General features: G+C 40.7%; 1 protein-coding gene across 1 annotated transcript in view; it reads left to right on the forward strand.

The window, feature by feature from the left end:
* LOC115229914 (PDZ domain-containing protein 11) overlaps positions 1–13223 on the forward strand; it is an 18547-nt gene extending 5324 nt beyond the window's left edge. The window contains exons 2-7 of the mRNA XM_029800176.2: positions 2244–2330; positions 3401–3457; positions 5649–5699; positions 7702–7749; positions 11620–11680; positions 13056–13223. Coding sequence (XP_029656036.1) covers positions 2244–2330; positions 3401–3457; positions 5649–5699; positions 7702–7749; positions 11620–11680; positions 13056–13117 — 366 coding nt within the window. The 3' untranslated portion in view covers positions 13118–13223. The remainder of the gene's footprint in view (positions 1–2243; positions 2331–3400; positions 3458–5648; positions 5700–7701; positions 7750–11619; positions 11681–13055) is intronic.
* The last annotated feature ends 8922 nt before the right edge of the window (positions 13224–22145 follow it).

A 22145-nucleotide genomic window follows, 5' to 3' on the forward strand; every position in this document is an offset into this window, starting at 1 on the left:
AAATTCTCCGCTACCAGCGGTCTAGTGAGAAAGAAAAGATAGTCAAAGACTATATAATATACATTCAACAATATAAGGAATGGCCCTGATAGGCCACTCGACTCACTAGAAAGAGCAGCCAAACTCAAACCGCTAAATAGTTGTAATTCTGAAATTGCTGCTCTTTCTATTGAGTCGAATGGCCTATTAGGGCCATTCCTTATATTGTTGAATATATATATACCAATTAAGGACTAAGATTTGAGAACATAATCTTTTGTGGAGAATTGCGATTTGACGTCTATATCTAGCATGTTGACTGTCCACTTTTCGTGTTCAGTCCTTAATTGGTATATAAATATTTAATCTTCGGATTCTTTTTTTTAATATGCTAAGACCACTGGTTTTAATTGATAAAATATGATTTCTACCCTTAATTAATTATATATATATATATATAATATATATAAATTTCTTTATTGCCCACAAGGGGCTAAACACAGAGGGGACAAACAAGAATAGACAAAGGGTTTAAGTTGATTACATCGATCCCAGTGCGAAACTGGTACTTTATTTATCGACCCCGAAAGGATGAAAGGCAAAGTCGACCTCGGCGGAATTTGAACTCGGAACGTAACGGCAGACGAAATACGGCCACGCATTTCGGCCGGCGTGCTAACGTTTCTGCCAGCTCGATGGCGATCCTTCGGTATCAGTACACACGTGACTTTGTTTACATTTCTGAAGATAAGAGAAACCCTTTTCTCCCCCCCCCCTAACCCTAGCCCCCTCCCCATATATAAAAAAAAACCCCACTTTCTTGAAATGTATCCAGTACTTCCGGTACTTATACCGAAATTACGCTATATATATATATACTTATTTTCGATACTAACAGTTGTTATTAACTCTCTGGCTGTCTAATAGTATTAATCATCGTTATATATCTGTCAACATATATATGTGTGTATGTGTATTCGTACTTGCATACGTACGTTGATATAACTTTTTTGTATATCATCATCATCATCATCATCATCATCATCATTTAACGTCCGTTTTCCATGCTGGCATGGGTTGGACGGTTTGACTGAAAAACAGTTAAGCTGGGGTGCTTGCACTGAGCTTCAATCTGATTTGGCATGGTTTTTACAACTGGATGCCCTTCCTAATGCCAACCACTCCAAGAGTGTAGTGAGTGCTTTTTATGTGGCATATATATATATAGAAATCTTCTGAAAATAAACACAACGATAACTCCATGCAATATAAACATAACGTCACAAGAAATTTGAAAAGCTACACGCGAAACCGGTATTTCTTTTAATTTATGTCATTATAAGGGAAAAGAATTTTTTAAAAAATTTTCTAATATTCTTCAGACATATGACGCAAATATATATATTTTTTAACATTCAAGCCTTCTGTCGTTTTTTCACTCTACTATTTCTATATTATATTATATATATATATAGATATATATATATATATATATATATATATAACATATATATATATACATTATATAATATATATATATATATATCATCATCATGATCGTTTAACGTCCGTTTTTCATCCTAGTATGGGTTGGACAGTTCGACTGGGGATCAGGGAAGCCAGAAGGCTGCATCAGGCTCCAGTCTGATCTGGCAGTGTTTCTACAACTGGATGCCCTTCCCAACGCCAACCACTCCGTGAGTGTAGTGGGTGCTCTTTATGTGCCACCGGCACAGGTGCTAGGCGATGCTGGCAATGGCCATGATCGGATTGGTGCTTTTTACGTGCCACCTGCACGGAAGCCAGTCAAGGCGGCGCTGGCATCGGCCACGTTCGGATGGTGCTTGGCCGATGCCAGCACCATATATATATATATATATATGCAATTTAACATAAAATATAAATTACTAAGTAGACAAGAACACAAGGAGACGACACAAAAAAACAACAGGTCACTCGAAGCCTCTGATCCTCAGTCGGGAACCGGATCATCTTAGTGATTTCGGCTGTTTAATCTCGATATCACTCCGAAACGGCCAGCCCCAAGGACACTCCAAGCCACAGGCATTGGACTCCCTGGCCAGAGGGCCGAATGTACACGGAACAAGGACAGGATGCCACACGAATGTAAAAATATATATGCTCAAGGTGCCATGCAGTTGGATTGAACCTGAAGCCATGTGCTTGGAAAATAAACTTTGTAACACACAGCCACGTGCACCTTCTCTATTTCTATTTTTCTTTGTTTTTTACTTTTATTACAGCGTCCAAACCACCCTGATTACGACAACGATCTTCAGAAGTTCTTACCCAGAAATATCCATATAACGCGTAGCAATGCATCTGAACAGGTCAGTCAAATCTAAACTCTATTTTACCCCGCCACATGTACCCCACCATACCTCACAAGGTTTAGGATCTGAGCCCCTACCCTCGTTTAGGACTGGAACTCACTGAATGGTCACTTACCATTCCTCATCATCCTTCAGCGACCCTTTTCCATGCCGGCATGGGTTGGACAGTTTGACCAGGGCTGGCAAGTTTGGGAGCTGCACCTGGTTCCAGTCTGATTTGGCATGGTTTCAATGGCCGGATGCCCTTCCTAATGCCAACCACGCTGAGAGTGTTGTGGGTGATTTTAACATGGCACCAACGCAGGGCTCTTGCAGGTGCCTCGTAATATTTGCCAGTATAAAAGATGCTCATTTGCATAGGACAGACCCTTCCATTTTTGTGGAGAAAAAAAATTTAATGTTAGGGTAATTTCCATCCAGGAGTTTACCTTTCCAGTTGTCTTCAATATTATTCATGCAAGCCTTCTTTGCCTTTTCTTTGTTGATTTTTTTTTGGGGGGGGGGGGGTTTCCATCAGTGATAGGTTTGTCACCATTTGGTCTTTCTGATCATTAATTTCTAAATCAGGAGAAGCAATGGTAGGTCTGCTAGTATTTGCATGTCTTTGGTCATTCCTATTGTTAACATCATCATCATCATCGTTTAACGTCCGCTTTCCATGCTAGCATGGGTTGGACGATTTTGACTGAGGGCTGGCAAACCAGATGGCTGCACCAGGCTCCAATCTTGATCTGGCAGAGTTTCTACAGCTGGATGCCCTTCCTAATGCCAACCACTCCGAGAGTGTAGTGGGTGCCATTTACGTGGCACCGGCACAGGGACCAGACGAGGCTGGCAAACGGCCACGGTCGGATGGTGCTTTTTACATGCCACCGACACATGGACAGTCAGGCTTCACTGGCAACGACCTTGCTCGGATCGTTTTACACATGCCAGTGAATCGACGTTGGTAATGATCACACTCGATAATTATTATTATTGTTATTATTATTATTATTATTATTATTATTAGTAGTAGTAGTAGTAGTGGCAGTAACAGTAACATGTTTCCTTTATATTATTTTCAGCTGGGATTCAACATCAGAGGTGGCAAAGAGCATCACTATGGTATTTTTGTATCAAAGGTAATTCAAGCATTGCTTATTCAGCCACATTTATAGATATATATATAGTAAATGAAAAGAATGCATTGTAAACAAACAACAACATCATCATCATCATCATCGTTTAACGTCCGCTTTCCATGCTAGCATGGGTTGGATGTGTCAACTGGGGTCTGGGAAGCCAGAAGGCTGCAGCAGGCCCAGTCTGATCTGGCAATGTTTCTACGGCTGGATGCCCTTCCTAACGCCAACCACTCCATGAGTGAAGTGGGTGCTTTTTACGTGCCACCGGCACGGGGGCCAGACGAGGCTGGCAAACGGCCACGATCGGATGGTGCTTTTTATGTGCCACTGGCACGGAGGCCAGGTGAGGCTGGCAACAGCCACGAACGGATGGTGCTTTTTACGTGCCACCGGCACCGGTGCCAGATGAGGCTGGCAAACGGCCACGATCGGATGGTGCTTTTTACGTGCCACCGGCACGGGGTCCAGGTGAGGCTGGCAAACGGCCACAATCGGATGGTGCTTTTTATGATTGATAAAAAACATATACATATACTGAGTGTACAACTGGACGGGAGACAGACACAGAAGGTGCCTAAATCTTCATCAGTTATCAACCAAATTGGTAATACTCAGTTTCGCACAACTGATGAAGAATTAGGGTCCTTTTGTGTCTGTCTCCCATCTGGTTGTACATTCAGTGTACATGTATGTTTTTTTATCTGTTGTTTATATACATTTATTAAGTAATGGTATGCGACACACACCCAATTTATATATTGCTGAGAGCCCCCTTTGGTCACGACTGACCATGGGATTGCACCTAGAAAGTTACCCTCCCAGGCACAAGTCTGGGCAAGGTTGTTTATGGAAGACCAGCAGTCGCCCATGCATACGGCCTCCCCTCTCCACACCACCAGTGTTATCCAAGGGAAAGGCAAAGGCCATATTCAAGGAAAAGGCAAAGGGGCCAATAAAGCTTGGCACCTGTGCCTTTAGTAGAAAGAATTATTATTATCGTTATTAGGGCAGTGAGCTGGCGTTTCATCCATCTTTACATTCCGAGTTCAAATTCCGACAAGGTCAGTTTTACCTTTCCTCCTTTTGGGGTTGATAAAATAAGTACCTGTTGAGCAATGGGGTCAATCTAATTGCCCCCTTCTCCAAAATTTCTGGCCTTGTGCCAAAAGGAAAACAAAGCAGTGAGCTGGTAGAATTGTTAGTATAGGTGCATGGTAAGTATCTTGCTTACCAACCACATGGTTCTGGGTTCAGTCCCACTGCGTGGCACCTTGGGCAAGTGTCTTCTGCTATAGCCCCAGGCCGACCAATGCCTTGTGAGTGGATTTGGTTGATGGAAACTGAAACCAACCACATGGTTCTGGGTTCAGTCCCACTGCGTGGCATCTTGGGCAAGTGTCTTCTGCTATAGCCCTGGGCCGACCAATGCCTTGTGAGTGGATTTGGTTGATGGAAACTGAAAGAAGCCTGTCGTATATATGTATATATATATGTATATGTGTGTGTGTATATGTTTTTGCGTCTGTGTTTGTCCCCCTCTGCATTGCTTGACAACCGATGCTGGTGTGTTTAGTCCCCGTCACTTAGCGGTTCAGCAAAAGAGACCGATAGAATAAGTACTGGGCTTACAAAGAATAAGTCCCGGGGTCGATTTGCTCGACTAAAGGCGGTGCTCCAGCATGGCCGCAGTCAAATGACTGAAGCAAGAAAAAAGAGTATGCCAGGTAAAATGCTTAGCAGCATTTCATTTATCTCTACATTCTGAGTTCAAATCCTGCCCAGGTCACCTTTGCCTTTCATTCTTTCAGGGTTGATAAAATAAGTACCAGCTATACATTGGGGTTTGATGAAATCTATTTATTCCCTCCCCGAAAATTGTTGGCCTTGTGCCAGAATTTGAAACCACTATTATCCATTTCTTTATTACCCACAAGGGGCTAAACACAGAGGGGACAAACAAGGACAGACAAAGGTATTAAGTCGATTACATCGACCCCAGTGCGTAACTGGTACTTAATTTATCGACCCCGAAAGGATGAAAGGCAAAGTCGACCTCGGCGGAATTTGAACTCAGAACATAGCGGCAGACGAAATACGGCCACGCATTTCGCCCGGCGTGCTAACCATTCTGCCAGCTCTCATCATCATCATCATCATTCTCATCATTGGTTTTTCTTTGTCCAATCAGGTGATGCCTGACAGTGAACCAGACAAAATGGGTTTGACCAAAGGAGATCAGGTAAATTCACTCTCCCTTTGTCAGTCTGTATATATCTCTACTCCATACCCCGTCTCTCTCTCTCTCTCTCTCTTTCTTTCTTCCTGCATCCTATCTCTCCACTTCACTCTGTTCTCTTCTTTCTCATTCTCCACTGTTTCCCTCCCTCTCTCACTTCCCTATCATCATCATCATTGTTCGACCGTGGTCGAGACAATGGAATTTACCATGCTACGCCAGACTTCACGGTCCATCATGGCATTACGGAGGTCCTGTTGCTGGATGCCTGTATCCCTAGAGATTACATCAGGGTAGGAGAGTGTGCGCCCTCTGGTATTGCGAGTAGATGGCTTCCAGAGGAGAAGAGTAGAAATTGCCTCTTTGTCAGCTCTACAACAATGTCCAGCAAACTGGACTCTCCTACCTTTCACAAGAGATGATATGTATGTATGTATGTATGTATATATATATATATATCATCATTGTTCGACCGTGGTTGAGACAATGGAATTTACCATGCTACGCCAGACTTCACGGTCCATCATGGCATTACGGAGGTCCTGTTGCTGGATGCCTGTATCCCTGGAGATTACATCAGGGTAGGAGAGTGTGCGCCCTCTGGTATCGCGAGTAGATGGCTTTCAGAGGAGAAGAGTAGAAATTACCTCTTTTTCAGCTCTACAACAATGTCCAGCAAACTGGACTCTTCTACCTTTCACAAGAGATATGTATGTATGTATATATATATATGTATGTATGTATATATATATCATCATCATCATTGTTTGATTGTGGTTGAGACAATGGAATTTACCATGCTACGACAGACTTCATGGTCCATCATGGCTTTACGGAGGTCCTGTTGCTGGATGCCTGTATCCCTGGAGATTACATCAGGGTAGGAGAGTGTGCGCCCTCTGGTATTGCGAGCAGATGGCTTCCAGAGGAGAAGAGTAGAAATTGCCTCTTTGTCAGCTCTACAACAATGTCCAGCAAACTGGACTCTCCTACCTTTCACTTCCTCCTCTTATTCTAATCCCCTTCTCTCTCTCTCAATAATAGGAAATACTCCAAGAGAGCTCTCTACATATTAGACATGCTTCCAGTAGGAACTCATGTACATAAATGTTGGGAGTTAAGATTGTTTGGTGTCAATTAAAATTCTCTATGCAATTAGTCAACAAAACCTCCCGGCTATTCCCCTCTCTACCATTGTTCATAATTATTATCAACATCCACTGCTTGTAATGCAGCAAGTTCTGAGATGTGCAAAGGTAAGCAAAACATACATGTGCATACATACATACATATAGGCGCAGGAGTGGCTGTGTGGTAAGCAGCTTGCTAACCAACCATATGGTTCCGGGTTCAGTCACACTGCGTGGCATCTTGGCCAAGTGTCTTCTACTATAGCCTCGAGCCAACCAAAACCTTGTGAGTGGATTTGGTAGACGGAAACTGAAAGAAGCCCGTCGTATATATGTATATATATATATATATGTATGTATGTGTATGTGTATGTGTGTGTCTGTGTTTGTCCCCCTAGCATTGCTTGACAACCGATGCTGGTGTGTTTATGTCCCCGTCACTTAGCGGTTCGGCAAAAGAGAACGATAGAATAAGTGCTGGGCTTACAAAGAATAAGTCCCGGGGTCGAGTTGCTCGACTAAAAAGGTGGTGCTCCAGCATGGCCGCAGTCAACTGACTGAAACAAGTAAAAGAGTAAAAGAGAATATATACATATATATAAAATACAATGTACATTTAAACATATTAAGAGGTTTCCTTAGAAATCCTTTATGCTAGAAAGAACAGCTAAAGTCCAAACCACTAATTAGGGATAAATTCTCGAAGGGAATGAAAAATATTTTCATACCCTTCGAGAATTTATCCCATGGGATTGAGAAGCAAGCTTCTTACCACATAGCCACACCTTTACCTACCCTTTCGTTACATTATTTCGTTATCTTGCTGTGTGATTATGTTGTCATATCCTAATATCTTTGTTTCATTTCCTCGCCAGATTTTGTCTGTCAATGGAATTAACTTCGAAAGCATCGAACATAATGAGGTAAGAGCCCTACCCTCATCACCCTCTCAGCCACCATTTGTCTTGGTAATTTACTTGCATTGACCCCCTAGAAACATGATGGGGCACATGAAAAAAGACTGCTCAACCCTGATGGAATGTCTTTTTTTTAGCCGGCACCACCCTGACTGGCCTCTGTGCCAGTGGCACGTAAAAACCATCATCTGATCGTGGCCGTTGCCAGCCTCGTCTGGTCTCCGTGCCGGTGGCACGTAAAATGCCCCATCCGATTGGGGCCCTTTGCCACCCTCGTCTGACCGCTGTCCCGGTGGCACGTAAAAAGCACCATTCGATCATGGCCGTTGCCAGCCTCGTCTGGTCTCCGTGCCGGTGGCTCGTAAAAAGCCCCATCCGATCGGGGCCGTTTGCCAGCCTTTGTTTTGTACACCACCTGTCTTCGTCTTTTGTTTTTTTGTAAACTCTCCCTCTATATTATATATATATATACACACACACACGCTCACACATACACACACACACACATACATGATAGATCGGTAGCCACTACACACATTTTTTTCTCTCCTTGTTTTCTGTGTCCCTTTCTGTAGAAGAGCGTAGGCTTGAAATGTAAAAGACTTTTTCAATTCCTGAGCATTATACTAATACATCTGTTTGTTTTGTACACCACCTGTCTTCGTCTTTTGTTTTTTTCGTAAACTCTCCCTACATATATATATATATATATATACACACACGCTCACACATACACACACACGATAGATCGGTAGCCACTACACACATTTTTTTCTCTCCTTGTTTTCTGTGTCCCTTTCTGTAGAAGAGCGTAGCCTCGAAACGTAAACGACTTTTTCTATTCCTGAGCGTTATACTAATACATCTGTTTGTTTTGTACACCACCTGCCTTCGTCTTTTGTTCTTTTCGTAAACTCTCCCTACATATATATATATATATATACACACACACGCTCACACATACACACACACACACACGATAGATCGGTAGCCACTACACACATTTTTTTTCTGTGTCCCTTTCTGTAGAAGAAGGTAGGCTCGAAATGTAAAAGACTTTTTCTATTCCTGAGTGTTATACTAATACATCTGTTTGTTTTGTACACCACCCGCCTTCGTTTTTTGTTTTTTTCGTAAACTTTCCCTATATATATATATATATATTACACACACACGCTCACACATACACACACACACACACGATAGATCGGTAGCCACTACACACATTTTTTTCTCTCCTTGTTTTCTGTGTCCCTTTCTGTAGAAGAGCGTAGCCTCGAAACGTAAACGACTTTTTCTATTCCTGAGCGTTATACTAATACATCTGTTTGTTTTGTACACCACCTGCCTTCGTCTTTTGTTCTTTTCGTAAACTCTCCCTACATATATATATATATATATATATACACACACGCTCACACATACACACACACGATAGATCGGTAGCCACTACACACATTTTTTTCTCTCCTTGTTTTCTGTGTCCCTTTCTGTAGAAGAGCGTAGCCTCGAAACGTAAACGACTTTTTCTATTCCTGAGTGTTATACTAATACATCTGTTTGTTTTGTACACCACCTGCCTTCGTCTTTTGTTCTTTTCGTAAACTCTCCCTACATATATATATATATATATAATATATACACACACACGCTCACACATACACACACACACACACGATAGATCAGTAGCCACTACACACATTTTTTTTCTCTCCTTGTTTTTTTCTGTGTCCCTTTCTGTAGAGAAGGTAGGCTCGAAATGTAAAAGACTTTTTCTATTCCTGAGCGTTATTATACTAATACATCTGTTTGTTTTGTACACCACCTGCCTTCGTCTTTTGTTCTTTTCGTAAACTCTCCCTACATATATATATATATATATAATAATATATATACACACACGCTCACACATACACACACACACACACGATAGATCGGTAGCACTACACACATTTTTTTTCTCTCCTCGTTTTTTTCTGTGTCCCTTTCTGTAGAGAAGAAGGTAGGCTCGAAATGTAAAAGATTTTTTCTATTCCTGAGCGCGTTATACTAATACATGTTTGTTTTGTACACACCTGTCTTCGTCTTTGGTGTTTTTTTCGTAAACTCTCCCTACATCTATATATATATATATATACACACAAACGCTCACACATACACACCACACACACACGATAGATCGGTAGCCACTACACACATTTTTTTCTCTCCTTGTTTTTTTCTGTGTCCCTTTCTGTAGAAGAAGGTAGGCTCGAAATGTAAAAGACTTTTTCTATTCCTGAGCGTTATACTAATACATCTGTTTGTTTTGTACCCACCTGCCTTCGTCTTTTGTTCTTTTCGTAAACTCTCCCTCATACAATATATTATATAGATATATATATATACACACACACGCTCACACATACACACACACACACACGATAGATCGGTAGCCACTACAACACATTTTCTTCTCTCTCGTTTTTTTCTGTGTCCCTTTCTGTAGAAGAAGGTAGGCTCGAAATGTAAAAGACTTTTTCTATTCCTGAGCGTTATACTATACATCTGTTTGTTTTGTACACCACCTGTCTTCGTCTTTTTTTTTTTTCGTAAACTCTCCCTACACTATATATATATATATATATATATAACACACACGCTCACACATACACACACACACACACGATAGATGGTAGCCACTACACACATTTTTTTCTTCCTCGTTTTTTTCTGTGTCCTTTCTGTAGAAGAAGGTAGGCTCGAAATGTAAAAGACTTTTTCTATTCTGAGGTCCTATACTATACTAATACATCTGTTTGTTGTACACCACCTGTCTTCGTCTTTTGTTTTTTTCGTAAACTCTCCCTACATATATATATATATATATATATATACACCACACACCGCTCACACATACACACCACCACACACGATAGATCGGTGGTAGCACTACACACATTTTTTTTCTCTCCTCGTTTTTTTCTGTGTCCTTCACGTAGAAGAAGGTAGGCTCGAAATGTAAAAGACTTTTCTATTCCTGAGCGTTATACTAATACATCTGTTTGTTTTGTACACCACCTGTCTTCGTCTTTTGTTTTTTTCGTAAACTCTCCCTACATATATATATATATATATATATACACCACACCAGCCCACACACACACACACACACACGATAGATCGGTAGCCACTACACACATTTTTTTTCTCTCCTCGTTTTTTTCTGTGTCCCTTTCTGTAGAGAAGGTAGGCTCGAAATGTAAAAGACTTTTTCTATTCTGAGCGTTATACTAATACATCTGTTTGTTTTGTACACCACCTGTCTTCGTCTTTTGTTTTTTTCGTAAACTCTCCCTACATATATATATATATATATATATTTATATACACACACACGCTCACACCATACACACACACACACGATAGATCGGTAGCCACTACACACATTTTTTTTTCTCCTCTGTTTTTTCTGTGTCCCTTTCTGTAGAAGAAGGTAGGCTCGAAATGTAAAAGACTTTTTCTATTCCTGAGCGTTATACTAATACATCTGTTTGTTTTGTACACCACCTGTCTTCGTCTTTTGTTTTTTTCGTAAACTCTCCCTACATATAATATATATATATATATATATACACACACACGCTCACACATACACACACACACACACGATAGATCGGTAGCCACTACACACATTTTTTTTCTCTCCTCGTTTTTTTCTGTGTCCCTTTCTGTAGAAGAAGGTAGGCTCGAAATGTAAAAGACTTTTTCTATTCCTGAGCGTTATACTAATACATCTGTTTGTTTTGTACACCACCTGTCTTCGTCTTTTGTTTTTTTCGTAAACTCTCCCTACATATATATATTATATATATATATACTGTACTGTACTTTCAGGCTGTTAAAGTCTTGAAGATGAACACTACCATCCACATGGTTGTCCAATATTTTCCATTTGGTAAGTAGAGCTGTTCTCTGATATCTATATGAGCTTAATAATTACTAGCAGGACCCATGGAAATTCCATGGTATAATTCAGCACACCAGGGGCAGTTTCAGGTTGGTTGGTTTCAAAAGGGTTAAATAAGTTTATATATTTTGGGGTCGATAAATTAAGTACCAGTTGTGTACTGGGGTCGATATAATCGACTGGTCTCCTCCCCCCAAAATTTGGGGCCTTGTGCCTAGTGCGGAAAAGCATAAGCTCCAGGTTTCAAAAAAGAAGTACTGTGGTTGATTTGTTCAACTGAAAGTACTTCAAGGCAGTGCCCCAGCTTGGCCACAGTCTAATAACTGCAACAAGTAAATGATAAACGATAAAAAATATTTGAATTTCATTAAAGTGAAGTTTATTCCCAGTTTTTATTATTATTATTTTTCAAATATCTATTTCATTTTATTTTCTTATCTAGTTTCAGCTCACGAGCTGTGGCCATGCTGGGGCACCACCATTAAAATAGTATATATGTTTGTTCCATCTCGAGCCATGCCTGGCTCATAAGGGCCGGTTTCCCAGTTTCCTTGGCGTATAAGATCTCCACCCTAACGGGACACAGGTCCGTCGCAGGTGAGCTGCAAGATGCAGGAGGAAAGAGTGAGAGAAAGTTGTGGCGAAATAGTCAGCAGAAGTTCGCCATTACCTTCTGCCGGAGCCGTATGGAGCTTAGGTGTTTTGCTCATAAACACACACATCGCCCGGTCTGAGATTCAAACCCGCGATCCCTCGACTGCGAGTCTGCTGCTCTAACCACTAGGCCATGTGCCTCCACCAAAGTTGTGGCGAAAGAGTCAGCAGAAGTTCGCCATTACCTTCTGCCGGAGCCGTATGGAGCTTAGGTGTTTTGCTCATAAACACACACATCGCCCGGTCTGAGATTCGAACCCGCGATCCCTCGACTGCGAGTCTGCTGCTCTAACCACTAGGCCATGTGCCTCCACCAAAGTTGTGGCGAAAGAGTCAGCAGAAGTTCGCCATTACCTTCTGCCGGAGCCGTATGGAGCTTAGGTGTTTTGCTCATAAACACACACATCGCCCGGTCTGAGATTCAAACCCGCGATCCCTCGACTGCGAGTCTGCTGCTCTAACCACTAGGCCATGTGCCTCCACCAAAGTTGTGGCGAAAGAATCAGCAGAAGTTCGCCATTACCTTCTGCCGGAGCCGCGTGGAGCTTAGGCGTTTCGCTCATAAACACACACATCGCCCGGTCTGAGATTCGAACCAACGATCCCTCGACCGCGAGTCCGCTGCTCTAACCACTTGGCCACGTGCCTCCAGATTGTAATCAATAAATTATAATTGTAACCTGCTCTTTTCCTTTTTGTCTTCCGCCAGGCTATGATCGAACGTTTGACAAAAGCCGGTATTTTGCCTCACTGCAATGGAACCCTGAATGACTTGGTGACAGACAAAAGGAAGATACAGGACACACAGGACACACAGACAAATTCAGATTTGCACCATCTGTTGAAAGAGACAATAACAAGTAATAACCACATAAAATGAAAAGGTGTTTTTTTTTTTTCCATTCTTTTTCTTCACTTTGAAGAACCTGGACCTTTTTGGTGAAGCGAGGTGATGGATGGGTCCTTTTGTAAATTTTCCCTTTGATTTTTTTGTTTCTTTTAATTATTAATCACATCATTACTCCTGTTTATCAGTTAATGTAGTAATCATCAACACCAGCATCATCATTTATTATCTCTCTCTTCCTCCATGCAAATTTTCTACAAATTTTATACCAAGACAAAATAATGTACATGATAACACTTCCAAACAGTTAAGATCAGAAGCCATGAGAGCCACTGCCTGGTACTGCATCAGGGCATTAGCAAATCTGTGGTATTGAGCAGAATATTTGCTGTAGCCCATCTTTTATACCAACACAAAACAATGTACATGATAACACTTCCAATCAGTTAAGATCAGAAGCCATGAGAGCCACTGCCTGGTACTGCATCAGGGCATTAGCAAATCTGTGGTATTAAGCAGAATATTTGCTGTAGCCCATCTTTTATACCGAGACAAAACAATGTACATGATAACACTTCCAATCAGTTAAGATCAGAAGCCATGAGAGCCACTGCCTGGTACTGCATCAGGGCATTAGCAAATCTGTGGTATTGAGCAGAATATTTGCTGTAGCCCATCTTTTATACCGAGACAAAACAATGTACATGATAACACTTCCAAACAGTTAAGATCAGAAGCCATGAGAGCCACTGCCTGGTACTGCATCAGGGCATTAGCAAATCTGTGGTATTGAGCAGAATATTTGCTGTAGCCCATCTTTTATACCGAGACAAAACAATGTACATGATAACACTTCCAAACAGTTAAGATCAGAAGCCATGAGAGCCACTGCCTGGTACTGCATCAAGGCATTATTATTATTATTATTATTAAGGTGGTGAGCTGGCAGAACTGTTGGCATGCTGGGCAAAATGCTTAGCGGTATTTTGTTAGGCGGCGAGCTGGCAGAAACGTTAGCGTGCTGGACGAAATGCTGAGCGGTATTTCGTCTGCCGCTACGTTCTGAGTTCAAATTCCGCTGAGGTCGACTTTGCCTTTCATCCTTTCGGGGTCGATAAATTAAGTACCAGTTACGCACTGGGGTCGATATAATCGACTTAATACCTATGTCTGTCCTTGTTTGTCCCCTCTATGTTTAGCCCCTTGTGGGCAATAAAGAAATAGGTATTTTGTCGGTCTGCACATTTTGAGTTCAAATTCCACTTTCGGGGATTAATATATTAAGTACCAGTGAAACACTAGGGTTGATGTAATCATCTAGTCTCCTCCAGCCAAATTTCAGGCCTTGTGCCTTTAGTAGAAAGGATTATTATTATTCTTATTAGGGCAGTGAGCTGGCATTTCATTCATCTTTAAATAATAATAATGGAATTATAGTAAACAGTGCTCAGGTGCACCACAACTTGTCAGAAAGTGCATATAAAGTACATGCAGTAATGTACAAATGTCTGAAAAGCGAACAATGTATGAGTCAGGTGTAGTGTTGGCGAATCTCAGGAAGCATGGAAGTTTTGAAGGATGCAGTGCTCCGACAGCTAACAACTGATGCAGGCAGTTTGTTCCATGCTTCAGCAACTCTCAGCGTGAAGAAATGTTTCTGAAAGTCATGGGAGCTGTGCTGTTTTCTGACTTGGTAAATATGTCCACGGGTGTTAGATGGGTGGAGTTTGAAAAGGTGCTCAGAGTTATTGTTTGTAAGATGGTTAATAATTTTATGGGTGTCTGCCAAGTCAGCTGCCAGGCGTCGGAGTTTCAATGTGTCACCAACCCGTAACTCATTTCATGTAAGGTCATCTTTCCTCAAGGCCAGAGTCACAGTGCTAGTTACAAATAAAGTTATATTTCCCCAACCACCAAGTGGGACAAACATTTTTCTTGAAAGTTATATTAGGGCCTGGGGGAAAATAAGTTGGGAAACACTGCTCTGCATGGTAGCAATAGAAATAGCAGTCAAATTGCCTCCATATTACACTGTTTTGTTTGTGAGTTTAGCAAGATGTGGGTATCTTCTACTGATATCTAGACCCGGTTGAAATAGCTACGAAAAACTCCCTTAAATCACACCTACTGGTTTATGTAAGTATAAGCTCATTCTTTTATCCTTTTGTTTCGGTCATGCTGGAGCACCACCTTGAAGAACCACTCAATTCTTAGCGCTTATTTTTGTTTTTAAGCTTGGTACTTATGTATCCAATGGGCTTCTTTCAGTTTCCATCTACCAAATCCGCTCAGAAGACTTTGGTCAGCCCAAGGCTATAGTAGAATACACTTACCCAAAGTACCATGCAGTGGGACTGAACCCAGGACCGTGTGGTTGGGAAGCAAAAGTCTTACCACATAGCCACACCTGTGGGTTATCTCTACATAATTGCTAGATCTATTAAAACAGCAGCTAAATCTCTTTCAAATTATACCTTATTGTTTTGTGTTCCCTCCTTTATGGTACGTCGCCAATCTCCACGGTTGCTGGCAACTGCTTCCCAGTTGCTAATATTGATGATGCAGGCCTTCATGTCCCTTTTGCAAACATCTTTGTAACGTAAGAACGGTCTTCCCACAGACCTAGTGCCCCTAGCAAGCTCTCCGTAGAGTATGTCCTTGGGGATTCTGCCATCTTCCATACGGCTAACATCTCCAAGCCATCTCATACGTCTTTGTGTGAGGAGTGCAAACATGCTTGGTATTCCTGCTTGCTTGAGGGCATCTTTGTTGGGGACATGATTCTGCCATTTGATGCCAAGGATTTTCCGAAGGCAGCGCAGGTGAAAGATATTTAGGTGACGCTCTTGGCGTGTGTATGACGTCCAAGTCTCACTTCCATACAGTAGAGTGCTAAGTACACATGCCTGGTAAATCTTCATTTTTGTGGTCTTGGTCAGCTTATTGTTGTCCCATGCCCGTTTGGAGAGTTGGGCCATCGCAGCAGCTGCCTTGCCAATGCGTATATTGAGCTCAGCATCAAGGGATAGGTTGTAGGTGACGATAGAGCCAAGATAGGTAAACTTCTCCACCTCCTGTAGTCTCTAATATGTATGTTTGGGATGTCCGATGTAGCCTGACCCATGATGTTGGTCTTCTTGAGGCTGATAATTAAGCTAAAGTTGCCACATGCTTGCTCAAATCAGTTGATGAGCCTTTGCAGGGCTGCTTCTGTGTGTGATACCAGAGCAGCATCATCAGCAAATAGCATCTCCTTGATCAGGACGCTTCTGATTTTGGTCTTGGCACGCAGGCGCAAGAGATTGAACAGTTTCCCATCACTTCTACTGTGCAGAAGTGGAGGCGCAATGGCCCAGTGGTTAGGGCAGCGGATTTACGGTCATAGGATCGCGGTTTCGATTCCCAGACCGGGCGTTGTGAGTGTTTATTGAGCGAAAACACCTAAAGCTCCACGAGGCTCCGGCAGGGGATGGTGGTGATCCCTGCTGTACTCTTTCACCACAACTTTCTCTCACTCTTACTTCCTGTTTCTGTTGTACCTGTATTTCAAAGGGCCGGCCTTGTCACTCTCTGTGTCACGCTGAATATCCCCGAGAACTACGTTAAGGGTACACGTGTCTGTGGAGTGCTCAGCCACTTACACGTTAATTTCACGAGCAGGCTGTTCCGTTGATTCGGATCAACCGGAACCCTCATCGTTGTAACCGACGGAGTGCTTACATCCACACTGTGCAGAAACACTCCATCATCTGATGTCTCAAATGCATGTGACAGCAGCAGCGAGAAGATGCCGTTGGCACATTGGAAAATGTTATCCAAGAACCCTAAAAAGGACGGGTTGGTCATGGCTGGAATCTTCTCTGTTACAGAACTGCATAATCAGGACCAACCCGAGGGATAAATGCCAGGCATCGTTTGACATTAACGAAAAGCTCTTAAATTTTTATTCCACTTTAAATTGTCGTACTTCGTAAGTTGTCTCCCTTTAGCTACTTTGAATTATTGCCAGAGTCAAGGATGTCATTTGTAGTTCGATAGGATTTCAATCAATTCTTTTGGTTCTTAGATAACTTAGATATGTTTCGACCAAAGATTGGTCCAGGCCATGTCTAACTTAATAGCACCACCTGATAGGATCATTCGAATCCTGTTTAAGTCAAAAGCCTTGTGATTGGATTTTTTGTTCACATGATTTTAAATGAATCATGCATTATCTTGTAGCTATGAGATTTTGATGAGGTAATTATAAATTTTTAGAATGATACTGAAGGGTTAGTGTGAAAGGCCAAATCTGCACAATGTGGACCCGACAAATGAAGTGAGTCCATGGCTCGCAGGACGGCCTGCTGTGCTTACCTTGGATCGTGGAGTGACCCGCTGTTCTTGAGGAGACTTATTGAGTCAAGTACGTCAACGTCAAAATAAAAATTCAAATGAAAATTGTTGTTAAGACACCCGTGCTGGTGACACGTAAAAAGCACCGTCCGAACATGGCAGATACTAGCGCCCGTGTCGGTGACACGTAAAAGCACCAACCGATCGTGGCCGTTTGCCAGCCTGCCGGTGGCATGTAAAAGACACCCACTATACTCACGGAGTGGTTGGCGTTAGGAAGGGCATCCAGCTGTAGAAACACTGCCAAATCAGACTGGGCCTGGTGCAGCCTCCATGGCCTACCAGACCCTGGTCGAACCGTCCAACCCATGCTAGCATGGAAAACGGACGTTAATTGATGATGATGTGGACCTGCTTTATAACAGGAAGAATATTTCAGATGGGTGTGGCCAATTTAAATACTAAAGGATCAATTAGTTGTAATAATTTGTTAATTATTAAAGTTCAAATTGTTTTTTTTTAAGGAAATTATTATTATTTTGCAGTCATTCTCAATTAACCCTTTAGTGTTCAGATTATTCAATTAACCCTTTGGTGTTTAAGCCGGCCATATCCGGCCCAAATATCCTACGTGTTTACATTCAAACTGGCCATATCTAACCCCTCACACCTAACCTACATTGACATTCTAAGAATAAACTATCACACCATTGAAACTTCAAAGCTGTAAGATAATGTATGATTAATTGAAAATAATTTGAGTGAAAAAAGTATTACATTTAACAGATTAATCTGAATACTAAAGGGTTAAACATAATGCTTATTAATTCCCATTGATTTGAATTAATCATGCATTATCTCATATCTTCAAGATCTTGATGGTGTAATTACTTAATGTAGAATAACATTGTAGGGTAGGTGTGAGAGCCTGGATCTGGTCAGTTTGGACATAAAACAGATTAACTATTTTGGCCGGATATGGCCGGTTTAAATACTAAAGGGTTAAACAATTGTTTTAAAACTTGACACAAACTCACCAGAAACTGTCCCTGGTTTTATGATACAAATCACTTGTTTTAAAATGATCGTTAATTAAAACCTTCCATCATAATCTCATGTTAATTTATATTTCAAATACTAGCTTAATAACAACAAAACCATTTTACTAAAGTTTTTATTAGTTTCAAAATCAATTAAGACAAAATCAGCATTTCAGCAGAAATATGGTAATGAAAGATATATGTATGTATGTATATATATATATCACACACACATACTACAAACAGACTATACATGCAGTTATATATGTGTATGATGTTCTTTATTTTATTAAAAAAAATTCACTCAGTCCACTTATGCATACCTTTCCTTCTTGGGACAAGACCTGTTGAGGCAGGTGAGAATCAGAATCAAAATTGAAATCGATCAACATCAATGGAAAATGTAGCTGTGATACCAGTGCCGGTGGCACATAAGCAAACCATACATACATGGCCGTAGTCAGCTCCGTCCCGATGGGCCTCTGTGCCAGTGGCATGTAAAAAGCACCATCCGATCCTGGCAACGGCCACCCATGCTGGTGGTATGTAAAAAGCACCATCCCATTGTAGCAACAGCCACCTATGCTGGTGGCACATAAAAAGCACCATCCAACTGTGGCCGTTTGCCAGCCTCATCTGGCACCTGTGCCAGTGGCACGTAAAAAGCACCTACTACACTCACGGAGTGGTTGGCATTAGGAAGGGCATCCAGCCGTAGAAACATTGCCAGATCAGACTGGGCCTGGTGCAGCCTCCTGGCTTCCCAGACCCCACCTGAACCATCCAACCCATGCTAGCATGGAAAACGGACGCTAAATGATGATGATGTTAGTGTATACATCGTCTTCTTGATGAAGTCTTTGTGGAAATTCACTTCCATGTCTGTGTGTTCAAATCTATAAACATGGATGTGTACATCTGTGCATATGTATGTCAGTCTGTATACATGAGTATAAATGTGAGCTTATTATGTAGAGCATTATACACATTTTACATATAGCTCTATATTTAAGAGATTAGGAATTATGTACATTGTTTACATTCAACGGATATTTCTCCTCATCTTGTTTGTTGTTAACACAACGTTTCGGCTGATATACCCTCCAGCCTTCATCAGGTGTCTTGGGGAAATTTCAAACCTGGGTTCTCATTCCTAAGGTATTTTTCAATGTTATTATTATTGTTATCATCATCATCATCATCATTATTATATGCCCACGGGCATATGGCGTAGTGGTTAAGATTCCGAGTTTGATTCCAGGCAATGACCTGAATAATAATAACAATAATAACATTGAAAAACACTGTAGGAATGAGAACCCAGGTTCGAAATTTCCCCAAGACACCCGATGAAGGCTGGAGGGTATATCAGTCAAAATGTTGTGTTAACAAAAAACAAGAGGACAAATATCCATCAAATGTAAATAATGTACATTTACATATATTAACCATAAATGTCTTGGAAAAATAAAATATACATGCAGCAGAATTTATTTGCATCATCAACCTCCGATGGTCTCTCCAAGTTGTCTCTGCTTTGCAGAATTGATGATAAAAGGAAGTTTCAACATCAAAATACACACAAGTGTATATACGCCTACTCATTAATGTATGAGCACACAATTTTGTGTATGTGTGAATATAACTGTGTATGTATGTATGTGTGTGTATGTATGTATATATAAACATATATATACATACAAGAATAACTTCGGTAATTTGGTACGATCGTTTCATGCTACATCATTTTATTAAATGTTGTAAGTATTACAACAGTTTTAAAATGCTGAGCACTCATCAGCCATTAATAAAGGATTTCCATTATTTTCATTGATATGAAAATCATGTATTAATGGAAAACCTCTATAATTGGCTGATGAGTGCTCAGCATTTTAAAACTGTTGTAATACTTACAACATTTAATAAAATGATGTAGCGTGAAACGATCGTAGCAAATTACCGAAGTTATTCTTGTTGCTTATTCTGATTATATATATATATATATATATATACATATATATAAAATACTTCAGTTAAGTGGATGTAGGGTGAGGAACTCAAAAAGAAAAACAAAAAAACATTTTCACTGTGATATATGTGGTATATCATTCTAGTCTTTATGGTTGATAAATGTAGTCATACAGGAGAAAACCCATCCACTGTGATATACAGAAAAGCCTATTATTAAGGGCCACTGAAAAACACACAAATACAGGGCAAAAAAACCCCTTCCACTGTGAATTATGTGAGAAATCACTTATTATCTCATCATCACTTAACACCAGGGTGATGTCCTAGTTTAACGTTCAATTTAATCAAGGGAAACATTAACATTAAGTGAAAAAGCTGAGAACCACTGATCTAATGCAAACTTTTCTCAGGGGCCCATGGCCCTTCAAATTTTATCGTGGATCCCTGATATACTACTTTGTTATGTTGTCCCCTATAAAATCTTATATGAAATTTCAGGGTCTCTATGGACCTAGTTGAGAACCGCCGCTGGTTTAACATTTAAACCAGCTATGGCAGTGCCCCAGCATGGCCTCAGGTAAAAGGTAATATCTGAACCAAATAGTCAACTTGTTTTATGTTCAAACTGACCACATCTGGCCTCTCACACCCACCCAACAATGTCATTCAAAGATGAATGGTGGTGGGGAAATGAACAGAAAATACACACACAGTTTATTAACTAAATTCGCTCACAAGGCATTGGTCAGCCTGGAGATATTGTGGAAGATACTAGGCGAAACTTTTCGGTTTGAAGGGCAGTTTTTAACATTTAATTTCTAGGTAACTAAAAAATTTTAAACTTCGCATACTGGTAGAATGTGTTTATAAAACATCTTTTTCTCTTGGCTTTATTGAGAAAATTGTATAGTTTGTAAGATATTTGTTGTTTTTTTTCTGCAATTTCAACCAATCACTGATGTCTATTGAGGTAAAAAAAACATTCTGTGCCGTATGAATATGTCCCACGGGATCTTTTCGGTTTGAACGGCAGTTTTTAACATAATTTCTAGGTAACTAAAAAATTTTAAACTTCGCATACTGGTAGAATGTGTTTATAAAACATCTTTTTTTCTTGGCTTTATTGAGAAAATTCTATAGTTTGTAAGATATTTGTTGTTTTTTTTTCTTCAATTTCTGCAATTTCAACCAATCACTGACGTCTATTGATGTAAAAAAAAATATTCTGTGCCGTATGAATATGTCCCTCGTTTAAGAAACAGATTGGGTTTATTTACATTTGTGAAGAAAAAAAGATACCCTTCCCCCCACCCCTAAAACAGATTGAAATGCAATAGATCGATACAAGTGTCATAATTATGGGTGACAATTTCATATGACAACCCTAGAAAAAAACTGCCGTTCAAACCGAAAAGATCCTACTTGCCCAAGGTACTAAACTGGAAGCAAACTTCTTAAACATGCTTGTACCACGACTATACATACATATATATATAAGTGTGTGTGTGCATGTATAATAGTCGTTGGTTATGACAGGGCAGTTATGGGGTTGATAGATCGAGATAGATTAACGATTGTTTTTATGCTTAGTTACAATAAAAAAAAA

Source organism: Octopus sinensis, unplaced genomic scaffold (genome assembly GCF_006345805.1).
Source record: "Octopus sinensis unplaced genomic scaffold, ASM634580v1 Contig13853, whole genome shotgun sequence".
In the NCBI taxonomy this organism is placed as follows: Eukaryota; Metazoa; Mollusca; class Cephalopoda; order Octopoda; family Octopodidae; genus Octopus; species Octopus sinensis.